The 18,492-nt window shown below is 30.7% G+C and overlaps 1 protein-coding gene across 1 annotated transcript; it reads left to right on the top strand.

The window, feature by feature from the left end:
- The first annotated feature begins 4,446 nt into the window (after positions 1–4,446).
- Positions 4,447–18,412, top strand: LOC125074500. The gene is made up of 24 exons (XM_047685835.1): positions 4,447–4,849; positions 5,023–5,193; positions 5,766–6,025; positions 6,382–6,554; positions 7,083–7,173; positions 7,651–7,884; positions 8,378–8,639; positions 9,012–9,181; positions 9,303–9,426; positions 10,282–10,348; positions 11,188–11,454; positions 12,026–12,086; positions 12,163–12,206; positions 12,500–12,595; positions 12,672–13,165; positions 13,401–13,761; positions 13,948–14,864; positions 14,942–14,964; positions 15,042–16,584; positions 16,672–16,812; positions 16,930–17,046; positions 17,440–17,646; positions 17,736–17,859; positions 18,286–18,412. Exons 1-24 carry the CDS (start codon positions 4,583–4,585, stop codon positions 18,402–18,404), a joined length of 6,333 nt encoding a protein of 2,110 aa, XP_047541791.1. The 5' UTR covers positions 4,447–4,582; the 3' UTR covers positions 18,405–18,412.
- The last annotated feature ends 80 nt before the right edge of the window (positions 18,413–18,492 follow it).

Raw genomic sequence — 18,492 nt, 5'->3', positions numbered from 1 at the left:
ATTTCAGTAGAGTGTGAAAGAGGCACAACAGTGTTTTGTACATAATATATTATACATTCTCCGTAAACTTATATTTCACAATAAACATATATAAAGAGAGAGCGTAGTGACGTAAACCAATGTTAGTGGTATTGAATAATTAACTACTTAATAATTAAAGGACATAAAACGTCATCATAATAGTCGAGAGGCTATGACCAGTGTGTAAATTAAATGTTACATCTAACAGACAATTAACATTAATACCGGTTATGTTGCTGAATGATAGATCACAGACAATGCTGTCAATTCCACAATACCTACTTTCACTGCTAGAATTTATCAAAGGAAATAAATAAACATCAAGAGTTCCGCATGTTTTAACAGTAAATTATATAGTCAAAGGTTTAGCAACTTAACCGACAAATTAAAGTAAATAAATAAAATATTGTTAAGTAAAATAAGTAAGAGCGTGAAAATATGCCCTTTCTGGGGTATATATAATTAATCAACGTTTTGGAGTTTGTCCCAACAAGCTGCTAGAATGCGGGTTTTGTGTTTTGTTTTGTTTTCGTGGTAAGTTTTCATCCGGCACATGTATGTGAAAATTCAGTGGTGCTAGCGCGGGTTCGAACATATCGGTTAAGATTAATGTATTCTAACGACTGGGCCATCTTGGCTCTTTATAAAATACTGAGATATTAAGTATTTTTATATTCGCATTAATGTTTAGAAAGTATCGGCTTGTGCATGTATTGAAATAAAACATAGAACTTCATACGCTAAGCTATGTTTTATAATGAGTAGATTACTAGATAGTGTACTGTTACATTACATTACTTTATGTAATGTGACATTGCGTAAATAGCCCACTGCTGGGATAAGATCTTTACATGGACCGTCAGATTATAGAGTGTATTGTCATATAGTGAAACTCCAATTTAAAATTCAGTATATTGATATTAAAATGAATTTTATAATATAAATGAAGAATATCTTATGAATTAAGCATATTATTTATACAGCTCGGAACAAAAAAGTCTGTAGTATCGTATGTAGCAAAATCAAAATAAAATTAATTTAAGTAACCCCTTAGAAATAATTTTGAATCGTATTTTTACAATCTACATTTTAATGTGAGGCTACCGCTTTGAATGTAGATAAATGTAGAACAATAACAATTTCACCCATAAAACGTATTTTTTTTCCTTTCCCCCACATCATGTAGGGGGATATGTGGAGCGCGCCGGCGTTGAAGGCACCAGTATACCCACTAAAAAACCAGCAGTAACTACTCCGTCTTTTGGGGGGATGTCACGGGACCCATACAACGTAGGTTATCTCATTATGTTTTTCTTATATGCGGAATACAAAATAGATTATAGTTACACAAAGAGATACTCAGTGCTCACCCGATTTGGATTTGGATCTACGGTCGTCAGTTAAGATGTACTGTATTTTATTCAATAGGCCATCGCGGGTCTCTTGAACTGCGATTATAAAATCTATTGACTAAAAATTCCATACATTTTAAAAATACAACCTGTGTACCAAAAATCGTTATATTATGTATAAGTATTTATTTTATCGTATTGGTACAATAAAACTCAATTTTCTTTGTAAGCCAATGCGGATACGTTGACTTTTTTTTTAATCTTCTGGAATGCTTCCATTCACTTATTCGTAGTTGCGTTGCTTTTATATATTTGTTGCTTTATATTTACGTGTAGGTAGATAAAACTTATTTATGGAATTATTAAAATAGATAAGACCTCTTTTGCTCACATTGTATTTCTTTTTATTTAAAGTTAAGGATAATGGCCGGAGTTTTTTCGCCTTAGTCTCTCGTCACAATCTTTTATTTAAGAAATATATTGTTATAAAATAGGTACCTACTCAGTTAACAACATTTGTTGGAACAATCATTAAATTGAGGTCACTAAACGTTTATTTTTAGAGAGATCTAGTATACGTATCAGCAAAATAAATATTATAACTAAATAATTATGTTGATGAATATCCAACCTAACAAAATAACTATATAGTACAAACCAAATTAATTTTCTGTCCCTAAATTCATCCGCCTGTACGATTTTACTACGCAACGGATTTTAATGAATAAAAAAGTATTTTTTTCTTTTTATGTTGCTTTTTCAATTTAAAATCTGAATATTCTAGCTTCACGGGTAGCTAGTATATTTATAAGGACAAATTATTAACTTATTAACATTTTCAAAAAAAAATCTACACTTTTTAATACAAGTGGAACTTTCTTTATTAGAAAACATTACAAATTCAACAACTGAGAAGCTTTTATTTTTACACATAATATAAATTTTACTAGCAGAATATTATCAACCAAACCATTCATATTATAACTGACTTTAAGACGGTTATAAAGCGTATAATAATAAATATGGAAAAGAACGGAACTAACCCAGATTAAAATAAATCCTTATTAGCATTGATTATTATTATTGTGGTCATTTAACTTGCAATGTTTTTTTAGATCTTTCAAAAGTGACAGGCTATTAATACCTTACGGCTAAAGCTGACTCTCCTGTTTGAAAATAAGGCTTTTGCTGGAGCTCATTGCACCACGTTAGTCCAATGCGGGTTGATGCTTGACCGAGATTGAACGCATAGGATAAAGGATTACCGTGTTTTAACCACCGGGCTATCTCGACTGTTAATGTAAATCCTACAAGTTGAATTAAAACCACTTCTATTTATCCACTTCCTTTTATATGATGTGGATTTCTATTACATTAATGTCTAAATTAAGACATATTATGAACTTGTCGAAGCTTACTTAAATATCGAATCAATCAGCGCCATCTAGAGAGAAATATAAAAAACTCGACAACGAAATAGCTTAGCAGCGTCAACTCGTGTGTAGAATAAAAACCACTTGAATTTAATTAAAGTCCGCTGAATTTTTATTTTAAAATACAATAATTTTTTTAATGTTTTAGACATGAATCAAACAATGCATTAAAATTAATATATAGTAGTAACTTTTTATTTATTTAGCCAGTCTTTATGTTATTCATAATTTATAATAGTTGTCAATGGCGGCAAATGTTTAATAATAACGATAAAAACAGTACGAATGATATATATAATTTTATATTAGTATGTAATATATAATCAAACAACATACGACATTATTTTTATTAAATGTTAGTATATTTTAATTGGTTTAATTTGTGTTGCAATAATTATTATGTTATAAAAATAGATATGTAGATAGAATAATATGGTTTTTATGTTAAGTATAAGGACACGGAAGTTAATTCATGAACCATCTTAGGATCATCTTAGGATGCGTGCAAAAATCACAAAATATAATTACGACTGACGACACAAAAACCATCTCCGATTAGAGTTTTCTAGGCGGGAGGAGATCAAAAAACAAATATATATAATATTGATTTATTTAGGTATTTGTTTTTCGAACAATAGCAAAACAATTATATGTCTTAAAAATTGATTTCTCCCCTCCACCTTAAGAAATTAAAATACTGAATTAAAGCATAACGCAGGACGAACAGATGTTTTTATTAATAGGACAATAAATGACTAATCAGAAAGAATACAATGGAATATGTAAAAATCAATATATATATCGTTGGTGTAGCCAACAGGATGGCTAAATAATTCTTTAAAAAAATCTAATAGCGAATGAAAAATAAATTTGATCGAACATTAGAGCACATATTTTGAAATACATAGTTATGTTAGTTAAATATCTACATACTGCCTAGGGTACATATAATTACCTCACCGACTACGTTTTAAGCCGAGGTGCGATCTCATAAGAGATACCCTCAGGACGCAAGTGTTCAAACTTTAAAGCTGAGTATAGACTCAGCTCCGTCTACAGCGTCAGGCATTGGGCCGAGGACTAGTAGTTAGTATTCAGCCCAACGCCTGACTCTATAAAGGCCAGTAAGGCCAACAGCACGATTACACACACTCACAAAAAAAAATACATACATATAACATATTTTCTCTGAAAGTCAACAAGTATTAGCTCCGCGCTTTTATATATAATATATATAATCTTATGTTGAATAATATATCTTATTTATACATTTTTTTTTTAAACAATTTGAATTTGTGAATCGCCAAAGTTCGGAATCGGAAACTCGGTTCTTGTCCGGCGTGAGGTGTTTTTTTAAAGTATAATCTTTTTATATTATAAGACGATATTTGAATTTGAGTATATAAAATTTAAAATGCATTGAAATATGGCGATGTAATATTAAAAACAAATAATTTTTATTAGAAAAATGAAATGTTTTCTTGTTTGAGATGTTATCCGGAGTGAATGATAAAAAATTACCAAGGTGTATTATCATGGTGCCAAAATCTTAGAATGTTTTTTTAGAAAAACAGTAACAATGTGACTGACAGCATTTATTGACACATGACATTTGACAATTGTGCGGTAGAATCGAGAATGACAGCCGGCAAGAAATTTTGTGACAGAAAAAAAAACAAAACAGTAGTAAACATGTGAACATCATGTAATAATCGCTAACATCTATCAGAAGGCAAATGTTACATATTTAAATATACTTATTACCTATCCTCTAAAATGATAATTGCACTGCAAACTTTGATTTTTTTTCGCGAATCACTGATCGCCGTATTAGATAGATTTTTAAGACCTTACTACAAAAGACTGAGTTTCCAGTTCAAAGTAAATGAAATTTTTGATGATGATGACGATTCAGATGAACACGTATTTGCGGAATTTGATGATGAAAAGGGTGTAGTGTTTTATCCACCAGTATATGTACAGCGCTATGCCGCAGTCGTAGATTGTCTAATGGATGAACGTTGGTGTGGAAGCTTGGAAAAGGTATAAAAAAAAACAAAACAAATTTAATCTGCTTGGAAAATTATTCCTAAATATTCACCTATATTGTAATATAATATATTGCACACACAATGACAATGTTTTAGAAATAAATTTTAATAAAAATGATTAATCCTACGAAAGAAGTCTTAGCAACTATAATTTTAATTTCACAGGTTGTGGATTTTGGCTATCACAATATGAGTTTCATAAAATATTTGAAGGATGTACCTGGTTTGAAATATATCCTTGGTGTTGATATAGAAACAATACCAGTCCGATGTTCTTCTGATCTTCTTGAATGTGAGAATTATGTTTCAAAGACAGAAAGTCCATTACAAGTCACTGTAAGTGTAAAATATAAGATTTATTGAAACAGATCATTTTAATAGTATATCGAACAACAAAATAAATGCACAATGAATAAAAAACGGTTGTTGTGGGCTATCCCTAAGAGATAGACATATACCATAGCAGACTTTTTTGAAGACCTTTTTAAAGTGTAAATAATATATATTTTGATCTATCTCATAGTGTTCCACCAATGCTTACAAAAAATGTGTTTATTTATGACATTCTTTAGAAACCTCTAATATTGTGCATGTATTATACATATAAACCTTTGTCTTGAATCAATATATCTATTAAAAAAACCTGCTTCAAAGTCCATTGTGTAATTTTAAAGCTCTTAGCATACATAGGGAGAGATAGTGGTAAGCAACTTTGTTTTATACTATGTAAATTAATTACTATGTAATAAATGATTAGTTAACATTATGTGAAAAATATTCAATTTGGTATACTACCCTGTGACTTTGTATCTTATAAGATTCTTACAAGCACCCAGATAAATTTAAGTATAATAATAATATGCTTATCAAATATCAGTAGTTGATTTTTCATTTCATTATTATTTCAGCTCTTCCAAGGTAATGCAGCAGATCCAGACTATAGATTGATAGGATGTGATGCCGTTATAGCGATTGAGATGATAGAACACATGCTTCCTCATGATTTGGAGAGATTTGTTCATACAGTGTTTGGATTTATTAAACCTAGGGTTGCAATTATTACTACGCCTAATGGGGATTTTAATGTCCTCTTCAAAGCCCTAGAAAAAAATGGACTTAGAAGGCTTGACCATTTCTTTGAGTGGAGCAGAGAACAGTTTCATGACTGGTAATATAAGAAATAAGTAACATACTAAATTACACATTTTGCATTCAAAATAAAAACTATTTAGGGACCATCAAACACACAATCATTGAAATGGTTTCATGTTAACTTACATTTTCTTGCATTTTTTATCCATCCGGAGCTAAATTCAAACTTACAAATCTCCAACTTATTAGAAAGCTCAGTACAGATTAATTACAAAATTGCACCTTTTAAAGACTGTCTAAAAGCAAGTTATTAAGAGACACTTGACTGATTTTATTAGGAGTTAATATTTTCTATCCTTAATGTTTTTCAATGTTAGTGCTACATTTATAAAAAAAAAATCCATATTTCAATCTTCATAATATTATTTGCAGGTGTAGTAACATTGTTGCTCGGTATCCACAATACACAGTTATGTCAAAAGGAATTGGTCCTGGACCGCCTGATACTTTACATCTTGGATGTTGCAGCCAACTTGCGCTTTTTTATGCAAAGGATTATCAAAAACAGCCAGATTTAAATTTGAACAGTCTGGCGCTTGTTGCAAGTTAGTAGAATGGAATATTAGTAATTTTTTAATTCAAGACACTACACAATTTGAAAAGTATCCTCTGTATTTTGTTATTAGTTTTTTTTTCATGAGCTATTTGGCACAATCATTTATAATTTGCATTAGAATTTTAAGCAACATTTATTACCAATTTTTTTTTACATATTATATATACATCCCAAAACACTTAATTTAAAATGCAAGCGCTGTGTCTGAACTTAGTAAATTTTCTCTGTAATTATAGAGAACAGATGAAGTACAATGCACAATTGAGCAAGTCAACAAAGTATATCCTACTCATATAATAAAATTTGATATTGTAACTCTTGCATCATATAACCACTTGTTTAGCAGCTTAAGGGCAAGCAAAGCTGTATTTACAATCACCAATACTTTTTTTTATGCATATTTACTAACTAAGTTGGTACAAAGTATTATTATTTTATTTAAAAAAGGAATCGTTCATATTGAAAAAATATTTAAGTCTATTTGTTAAACTCAATGCAATGCTTAAATTGGTTCCAGAGGCACCAAATCCTAATAATTTTAGTGAGATGACTGACAGTTGGGAGACTCCAGATTCAATTTCAGATAATATGCTCTATTTAGAAAACAAGTAAGATTTATATTTTAGTCTACAAACTAATATTGATGCTAATTTTTCATTTGGCACAATGTCTAAGCCACACTTGTTTATGGCTAAATTTAAATATGTTGTAACATACATACCTTTAAAAGTTTAAATGTCGCTCTGCACTGTCGCATCCCTGTTTCATGTTACTGCTACTGGTAGTTTCTTCAATAAATAGGCTATTTAACACAAGCACTTTTTTTCAATCTGTCTGATATATCATGAAATGAGCACATTCAGATGAAGAAACAATTTTTTCTGGTTTATAGCATTAATATGATATAGATACTAAAATATTTTGTATTTAGTAAGTCAAAATGAATGTTTTTGTTTTTTAATTTTGATAAGCTGATTTAATACAGAAACTTAGTTTTTATAAATTTCTTATAAAAATTGTTCCTATATATATAAAATTACTATTAAACATTTCCTTCATATTATTAAAACTTTTTTCCTTATCAGTGATGAGTCTTATACCAAGCTATTAATAAATCAGCAGTCTTTTATGACAATTGTTATTACAACACCTTCATTTTCTTTGGATAATCTTGGTTCCCAAGACAAGACGTTGCAATGTAATTTGGACTATGAGTTGGAAAAGAATTTCTTGTTTGACGATGAGGTGTATGTAAATGTCCTTATACCGAGAAGGAAAAGGATGTATAGAGTGTATGAGATAGAAGATGTTGCGAGCAGGTCTTATATTTTGTAATGTAAAATATCATATTATACTGCAAAGTAATTTTGTTGTCAAAGATTTAGTTTACATTAGTATAAAAAAATCACCCTAAGTCACTCAATATTTTACCAGTAGCATTATTATTTTATAAATCTATAAAAAAAGTATGTACTTACAAATATTTAGTAATTAATTCAACTAGTTTTTATATATTTTGTATAATTGTCAATAATCGTATGAAAATAGCCCATTAGAGTTTTGTTAGCATTAAAAACTCTTTTGTTATACTTATGTATTTGAGATTAGTTAAGCTAAGCTTGCATTTCCTCGCTCAATACGATATTCAAATATCTGACTAGATTATGCAGACTTTGTGGATGGAAAGAAGGCCTCTGCTTACCTTACAACCTACCTTACAACCTAGAATTAGTATTTATTATTAAATACTACAGGAATGTGTTTTTACTATAAAATTACTTTGTGTTAATATTTGATACTTAATATTTTTAGATTGAACTGCTCAATGCTTCAAGTAAAGAAGTTCTCAAAAGTCACACTGGGCTTATTGGCGAAGAATAAGACTGATAATTTTGATCATACTAGAGAAGTTGTGGACGAGATTCGACACTTGACAAAGATGCTCAACTTTAATAAGGACCAATCAAATAAAAACATCCTAGGAAGCATTTGGTGCAATATCAATTGGGGAGAAAACGCCCCATACTGGAACCAGTACTACAAAACTGTCAGGGAATATACTTACCCTTTTGAGGTTAGTTTTTTTTTTAATTTATTTTATGTTAATTTTCAAAAAGTTGTATCTTTTTAGTAGTTTAGTTTTCAGTTTCGAATATACTGTTTACTTACAGTAAATAGAAACTTGCCTTGAATACAATTACTTTCATTACGTTTTAACATAATTTTTATTACAATTAGGCAGGTATTATGTGTTGACGAGAATACAGCAATGTGGTGGAGACACAGTCCTAATTTCCTTATTATATATATAAATATTCCTTTAATGACATAGATAATCTAAAATATCTATTTATGTCTAGAATTAGAGGGCGCCGTATGTAGGTGTTTAGTCATAGGATCTGCTCCTTCTCATTATTGTGTTTTCTTAATTCCCTCTCAAATTTAGATTAAATCGGATGAATGCCGCATCCTAGATGCTATATCAGAGGAAATCAACAGACTCATAGACGTCGACCAACCTGAAAATTTCACAACAGACACGCAGAAGCTGGAAATACCTATTCGTCAATTAATGGAAGCTGTGGAACATATTACAACCGATGTCGACAAAGTGAAGTATGTTCCTTATAAAATATATTCATATAATAATAACACAGATAAAACTTTTCTTAACATTGGCATAACCATAGAAAAACTTTGCCTTACTTCCGACCCAATTTTTTTGTATATATTTCAGGGATCTTCTCGAGTGGAATGGATATGACGTCGTAGACGATGTAGTGATCCACACTCGACTAACGATGGACAATATGTCCTTGCATACCCAAGAGGAAGATTTACAAGAAGACTCTCTATCTGATGTAAAAAATCAGTTTGAATTTGTTAACTAGCTTTTTTATTTGAGTTTTTAAAGTTAGAACAACTCTCTTTAACGACCAAAAATTGTAAGAAAAAAAGTGTAGTTTTTTTTGTCTTAAACGGAGACTGTTTTTAATATAGTTTAAAAAACAGCCTGTAGCTTAAGATTTAATTTTAATAATAAGTACTTTTATAAGTAATTAAATGTTATCGTTTATAAGAATATGTTTAATATTTATATCCAAAATTACGTCATCTTGTTTTACGGAACGGTTACTATTTGACCTATGAAATTATTTGACAGACATGATGATAGACGGCTTGAACTATAAATACTCCCTGAATAAGGGAGTTACTAGCTAAATTATACCGTCTTTTTCTTTCTAATGACAAATGATGATAGAATAAGTGAGATAACAGTGGTTAACTAAACACTCTCTAAAAAGTATAACATATATATGTATAGCCCGACCGATTATTTCATTCATGGGATATTTATATTTAAAAATGATTTAGACAAAAAGACTACTTTGTATGTGTGCATGTGAAGATGTTATTTCTTTACTTAAAATAAATTCTGAAGTACGGAATAAAATAGTTATACGTTATGCTTACCAAACTTGCTATTTTTGAATGAACTTAAATCCGATGGTCAGTTATTGAAACTAGGATTGAAATTTTGAGTCCTCGGTAGACGATAGCTGATCATCTAAACGTTTTAAGTCAGATAATCAAATAAAAAAAAACGTAATCATATTAACATATATACTTAATATATGTTAAACGATTAGGTAGGTTATCATAGTTTATAATTATTTAGTAAGTGGAATGTTCTTAACAAATTGGCCTTTTTGCAGTGGGACACATCAGATGTACGTTCCAATACAATATCAGAAGGTAGCGCGACTCTACCGGATTATAATGGTTTGCGTTAAGTCTTTAACATAATTTTTAATAGTCAGACTTTATTTTGTCTAAGAAACCTCTCATAAACGTTGTTTGGCGGGCGTTTAGTTAAACAATGATTTCTCTCTTTCTGTCAGTATAGAATTTTCATGCGAAAGAAGACAGCACTGTTTAACTAATCACCCCCCTTAATAACATATTTTGTTTGGCCTTAAATGCCTCGTTGGTCTATTGGCTAGACATAAAATCCTAAGTATGAGCCCGGAATCTAGAAGTTGTACGCGTGTATACTCCAAGTACCGGTTTTCTGGTCATGTCGGTTTTGCCACTCCATAGGATTATGAGAGTGTAGAAAAAGAGAGTGTACATGTATTTGCGCATATGTCCCGAGTAGCTGGCTAATCACCCTTATTTGGGCACCGTGGCCGAAATCGGTCAAAACGACATAATTATCCGTTAGGTCTTTAGAAGCAATGTTTTTAATATAAAGCTTTTACAGTAATTATTCAAAGAATTACTTAAATTTTATGCGTTTTTCCTTTTTAATTTAGTCCCGTACATATAAATATGTAATTTTGCATTAACCTATAATGTGACAAAAGCTAAGTGGATATTTTACCTATACATCTATTAAAATGATTTCATACATATATTTTTTATTTGCGTTTAGATTGAGTTCTTATTGAAACGAATGATTGTAGTCCACTAATTTATTTATGACGCACATTTAATTAAAAATATTCACCTACGTGTCGGCAATAACGTAAATCGAACGTCACACAGATCAGTTACAGGTAAAAATAAAGTATGTTTCTTCATAATTAATTATTATAAACTATAACCGTAAACGCTCTTAGGTCGATGTCTTCGTCGAGCTCTTGATCAGAAAGTCCGTAAACTTCGTAAATTACTTACCGCGGACGAAGATATTACAACGGAACTGGATCGCATTGTATGTCGCTTGATGAAATTGGCTCTATACACAACTAAAGATCGCCAAGACCCACCACCGGCTAGCTGGATGCAGTGCAAGCTATTCGATCTACTCACTCTAACAGAAAAGGCTATTGAAAGAAGGAGACGACACTTCCTTGAGAGCTATCCATTAAATTCCATTGAATATTGTGAGAACATTGAAATATAACTAACGTTATTATTTTTTAACGACCAAGGAATATAAAAAATTCTGTCAGAATGTATGGATAATTTTTAAATTAGTATTAAATTAGTATATCCTTGGTATAACTTAATTCAAACATGTAATAAATAATATGCCACAGCATATTAAGCCCTTAACGAGATATACCTTGAAAACAGCCCTGTCTTAAGCAGAACTAGCGCCCAGGTGCAAGCAATGTTCTGGCGATCTCCCCTCCCCACAAAAGAGACTTGGTCGCCGATAATGGCCTCACCATCGGCGAAGCGCCAATTAACGCGCGGCTCCCGAGTTTTTTTTACCCCCCTGCACCCTGGGTTAAGAGAGCCCTATTTGGAAACCTAATCTTTTAAAATACTTGGTAAAATATTTCACCTCTGCTGATGTTCCAGCTATCAATTAAATTTTGTTTGAGTTTCATGTACAAGGGTTCCAGTAGGTACAATGTTTCAATATTTTTCTTTACAAGTACCTGTCATATTACGGTTATATCGAAGGTAATTTTTTTTGGCTGATTCAGTACACAACTTTAATTTCAGGTAGTGAAAAACATAATGACGAAAATATTATTAACACGCTCTCAACCGATGACAGCGCAGTGTAAGTTTAGCTTATGCTTTGGATTCCTGTATATGTTTTCTCGTAAAATCAATTAAATTCCCTTTTATATTTACAGAAAAGATATCGTTTCTAAATATAACGATGTTCTGGCGCCATCAGGTATAATAACTATCAATCATTTTTTATTTTATAGCAAGAATGTTGAAATGAGAAACTAGACGGTATGTCGCACCTCTACCTGTCGGTATTGGCATTGTAAAAACAATTGACTATTTATTAAAAGATGGTAAAAGTGACTCTTGCGTAAACTAGCTAAGTCACACTCCAAATTTTTATTTTTATTTCAAAATAATAAATATGTACGTAACTTTCTTTGACTTTCAAAAAGTCCGTCACTAGTAAATCTAATCATCACTATAATCATATTATTGCACATTTAAGTTTTATTTTAGATTTTAACATAGTTGAAGTTCGCCAAGAAGCTCAGTTAGATGATATGGAATTTGATGATGTTGTTAGTGTAACAACTAATGATCTAGAAGAATATGGTAATATGAGTAATATTTTAAATGCGTATTTAGAACTTAATTGATAACATCGGTATTAAAGTTGTATTGATTTCAGATGATTATAACAATGATATAAGTCCAACACACGAGGTAGCAGAAGAATTAAAAAAGAATGTAACAATAGATCATTTCGGATTCGAGGAAGTTAATAATATGAAATCAATAAACCCACAAGCACTCCAAGATAGTGATCACACTGAACTAGTCTCTAGTCCTAGCTGTGAATCTAATAATTATGCATCTAATGAAACCCTTCCAAATGAATCAAACGATAATGATAATGATAGCAAAGTAATAAGTCCCTCGACAGATATAACTGATATCTCTAGATCAAACAATGATAAATCACCTATAAAGTTGAGTGTGTGTAAAGTAAATGATACACTGCTTGAGCCAAAGTATGCGACAAAACAGAAAGCGTTCAAAAATAAATCTACTAAAACAAAGACTGTTAAAAAGGTATCCAGTAAACTAATAAATGGTCAATACAAAATCAAAAACAGAAAAATAAAAGAGCACCAGAAGCTGCGCTCAACATTATCTAAACCGGTAAAGTATTTGAAAAATAATTTGTCTTGAACGAATTAACATGCTGCTTCGAAAACAATGAGGTGCAGTGATTTTTTTACATAAAAATCCACCATCGATGCGACTCTTCACTAGAGTGCCGTTCAACTCCCATTGACACTCTTTTCCAACCAGAATGAATAAACAAGATGGCGCACCATGCGCCCTTTTTAAGTAAACAATTGTATTCAAATATTCAATATTTTTCGTATTTTAGATTCCTGATAGTATGATAACTCTTTGCAATGCTGAAAAATACATAGAAAAAACCGTGGAAGATATTTATGTAGATTCGTCATTGGAGGGTCATATGGATACTGAAAAGGTTAATAATATTTTTGAAGAACTACGCGATATAGCTGCTGCTGAAGATAGTTTGTTTGTTGGAATAGTATCAGAATATGGCGAAGAATCAATAGCGTTACGTCGTAATATTGGAATTGACCCAATTATTGATTTTGAGATTGTAGACAATGAAGTGTTGGAGACAGTAATAAATATATCAAAAGATGATGATTTTCTTTCAAAGGGAAACATGGATACAGAAAATTTATCGTCTGACACGATTTTTATTTATGGTAAGTATATTAAAGAATTTTTACTTCTCCTTTTTTCCCCCGTACACCACATTTTAGACACATTTAGTTTTTTAAATGATGTTGAACAACCACATACTCGAATAAAATATTTTTCAGTTATATTTGAATTTAGATTTCAATTACCTTTTTAAGCATTAAAACCATAAATATATGATATTTTAATAGATATCAACGAACCAAGTACTTCAAAAGGAGTTCGACACTTATCTACAGATGTTCAATGTGGACCAGATAATTCTCTAACATGTGCAACTATATCGGCAACGACGTCATCAACTATAATACCAAATTTATTTTCAAATGGTATGAAAATCAAAAATTCACTTGCTGATATACGAGTACATAAAAGAATGACAAATGACTTTAGTACGTGTACCGAATTATTGGACCCTGCACCGAGATTAGCTGGCCTGCCCATAGCAATAGGTATCAAAATTAAGGACTCAGATATTGATATTATCGATACGAGTAGAATTAAGTGCCCAACTATAGTACATGCGGTCGATGATAAAGAAATTCAAAACATATCTAATCGTTATGAAAATGCAAAAGAAACTAAACTAGAAAAATTGAAATGTAGCATTATTAAAATTGAAGATTCAAGTTCAGAACTTTGTGGCAGTCTATGCGATTCGACGAAACCGCTATCCCAATTTATAGTCTCATCAAAAAATGCGAATGAAAATAAAGTGAAACTCCTTAGCAAAATTAATAATTTGACCGAGAGATCTCAGATTAGCTATGCAAAGAATAAGTTAATCTTTGGAGGTATTCATGTACACAGCTATAAAGAACGCATATATTCTGAAGATGTTGTATACCAAGGTAACTGGCAACGTTCACGACCCTTGCGTAGGATAAATTCAAAAAATTCTCAGGAATTAATTATAAGACGGAGTAAATCACTGCAAAAGAAAAAGGACACAAATCCCAAAAAACAAATGGATGCAATAAAAACTTTAAAGAACTTTAATGTAATTAAACCGACGAAACATTCTATAACATCAACAGTTAAACAAATTAAACTAAATGAAGCAAACAAGAAGCCTCTCAACAAAAATAAATATAAAACGTTAACCAAGGTAAATATTATGTATTTTAAATGCATTCATGATTATGCTTTATTCAATAATTATACTAATTTTCTAAAAATTTTTAGGCCACATCCATAATGAAAATGAGGTATGGCAAATTAATTGTTCTATGGATGACGTAATTATGTTGAGCTAATGAGCTGATATAAGCAATTTACTTTTCAGTTCACAAAAATCACAAAACAGAAAACAATTTTATTCCAAAAACTATGCGCTTGATTTGAACGCTACACGTCAAAACAAAGATGATCTCAAAAGTTTTAAAAAGAATGATTATGTTCCCACGTCCATAAGAAAGAAAAGGCAACATTCTAACGAAAATTGTGATAGTACAATTAATTTCGATCCTAGAGTAAAAAGCTGTAATAAAAATAATGCAGCTTTCTTTTATGCTTTAAAAGAAGAAATTACAAAAGAGTTACTCAAATTTACGGAAAACATGAAAATTAATAACAATTTTATAGTACTTCGAAATGAAAATGAAACAAAGAGCAATACGAATAAGCCAATTTCTACGACTAATACAGAAATTGTTGATAGTAATACTTTAAATCGATCAATTGAATTGAATCGTAGCCCGCCATCACAGAATAGTTCTCCATGTTCATCGCCTAATAGTGTAGCGACTGTTCGTGCTGTGTTTACTCGTAATAAAGCACATCGAAGGGACTCTCCATCATCAGATAGAAGCAATTCGGGCTTTGAATCAGAAAATAAGGCTCTTAAAAACAAAAATAGCTCCAAACGTTATAAAAGCAATAAAAAGTCTTCTAACAAGCCTGCGGTAATGTGCTATAACAAAGAAAATATTCCGGAATCATCAAAAAATCTTTTTTCCTGCAAAAAAGATATTCCAAAAACAAGTAATTGTGCTTTTGTTGGAAAAACAAAAAGTGTTTTTATGGCGCAAGCAGCTACTGGCCATTCAAAATTACAGTTAACACCACCAGCAGTTATGAAAAATAATTTAAAAAAACCAAACACGATGTATGATCTTTCGAATAATAAACACGATAATTATTTATCTGATGCGTTAAATTCTAAAAAACTATTAAAAAACAGTTATGATTTAGATAATAGCCATTCTGATTGCAAAGAAGAATGTTCACCTAGTATAAGTTCGAATAATAATGTATCGACCTTACAATCAATTGAAGATGAACAATCACTTTATTCAGACACCGATAAAAATGAGAATTCAGACACGTTAGACAGTCCTCCTAGTAACAATGCTAATAGATCTTTGCATAGTACAAGAAGCAGTATTATGTCTGCTATAAGACAGTTAATAGAGCAAAAAATACATATTAATGAAAGTAATTCAAATGACAGCATCATTTCCGCATCTGAAACTATAATATTAAACGGAGAAGATATTAATAACAGTAGTTTTAATAGCAGCTTATCACCGTTGAGTATTACAACAATAATTCCTAATCAAAACAGCACACTAGAATGCGACATTCAAAATACATTAGATAAAATTTCGAGAACAGGTCTAAATGACTCAATTTTGAGTTCTCCAGATGTTAAACCGTTAACTAACAAAACAGAAATCGATTCGATTTCATTAAAATCAAGCGATTTATCATCAATATCTACTTCTAAATTTTCTGAATATTATCTTGCTGATAATGAACTTGAAAATGCTTTAAATGTTAGTTCCGTACAAGATATATTTGAACGAAATGATCGGAACGTTATCACTGTGAGTTGTTTTTGTTTATGCTTTCAAATTTAGATACTATTTACATTAACGGTTATTAAGATGATTATTTTCGTATTTTTTTCACAGAATGTAGACGGACTTTTAGCTGCACAAGCGTTTAGTGGATTTTCAATGAATAGTGGATCATTTGTAGGTGATCGAATAGATCATGTCAACTTAATTGATTCTGAAACTGGCAGTATAGCATTATGTTCTGCAAGACAAGCTGTAAGTTTATATGTTGTGCGTATTTACGCCTTTTATTTAGTAATTATTATTTATAAATATCACAAATTGCATTTGATTAAGAAGTTAAATATTGTTCGTTATATTTTTAATGTATAGGTTTCAGAGGAATTGTTTGTGTCTAGTCGATCTTCTGATACTTACGAATCGTGTTTCTATGAAGATGATATATATGTTCCGAATTGGCTCTTCAATATTATCAGTCAACAGCCATCTGTAAGTTTACTATTAATATATTATTTTAGTTAAAAAAAGACCAATAATATATTCGTAGTATTACATTATATACAATATATTAAAAGTAGTTGAAATTGTTAAACATGACGATGTCCTCTAGACCGATTTTAAGCACCGTATCTGATATCTTGCTTAATTTGAAGAAGGTAGTGGTAGGGTTTCGTGCAAGCCCGTTTGAGTAGATACCACCCACTTATCTGATAATCGTTGTTCCGATTTGAAGGATAGGATATCACTATCTTAGCTCCGAAGATTGGTGTCACCTATCTCTATATAAAGTAAAAATACTTTGCAGGCACATAAAATAGTATAATAGTCGTTTTCATAAAAAATTAACTAACTAAAACTATCGAAAGCAAAAAGACTGTTTAGATTGCAGAATCAGAAGTTGAGGAGGATTTTCTTCCTATTCCATTAGGAGAACCAGTATTTGATGTGAATGGCAATGCGTTGGAACCAGGAGTTGGTTTTGGCGCTGGCGCTGGTGATGGCAGAGGCATGCACAGCGATCAGTCCCAAGACAGTTCTGGCAGAGGAACCTCGCTTAGTTCGAGTGCAACATCGTCTGGACAAAACGAGGTTAAGATCCAAAAAACTAAACCAAATAAAAAGATCTTTAACTTTATCTTAAAAATTAAGAAAATAAAATAAATGCTTTCTTGTAACAGCCCATACTAATAGATTTATCAACGATTACTCCTCACTACACGCAGTATGTTCACGAACCAATGAACGTGAACGAAGTCAGTACTGATAATGATGAAATTAATGAAACCCATAGAAGCGTTGAAGGTGAGAGAAATGTATTTTGTTTTTTTTTTAATTTACGTTTCTTTTTATGTTTTATACGTACTCAATACTTTTAAGCTATTGTATTATTTATTTATATATTTAAAATGAAAAATGCAGGACTATTCTTATTTTGAAAATTTCTATTTTTTTCTTTACTCTCTAGGTGTTTAATAAACATCCATCAGATTTAGATTCTATTTAAAATTTCGAATGCTGGTCAAAATAGTGGATGATAATGTTTATAAATATTAATCTCCAAAATAAAATTTACTTTAAATTGGTCATGAACACATCGATGTTATTCTTCGTGTCTTTTCTACTTTGTTTCATCTGTGAACAAGTCACTCAAAGCAATTCTACTAAAATTATTTTTAAAATTGTAATTGAAAACAAAATGTATTACAGTACCATTAAATCGTTTTTCAGGGGATACTATGAATGACGTATTCGAAAGAGTAAGGAATACGAATGCAGTACAAATTACGAGTGATGTTGACGCCGATGTCAGTTCATTGGATACGGATGCAGTCGATTCTGATGATTGAGAACCCTAATTATTCATAATTTGAAAAATTCTTGTAATATTATGCAAATATATAAAAATTTTATTACGTTATAAATTAAATTATTGTA

This window comes from Vanessa atalanta, chromosome 2 (genome assembly GCF_905147765.1).
Source record: "Vanessa atalanta chromosome 2, ilVanAtal1.2, whole genome shotgun sequence".
In the NCBI taxonomy this organism is placed as follows: domain Eukaryota; kingdom Metazoa; phylum Arthropoda; class Insecta; order Lepidoptera; family Nymphalidae; genus Vanessa; species Vanessa atalanta.
This window is presented reverse-complemented; position numbering and strand designations above follow the sequence as displayed.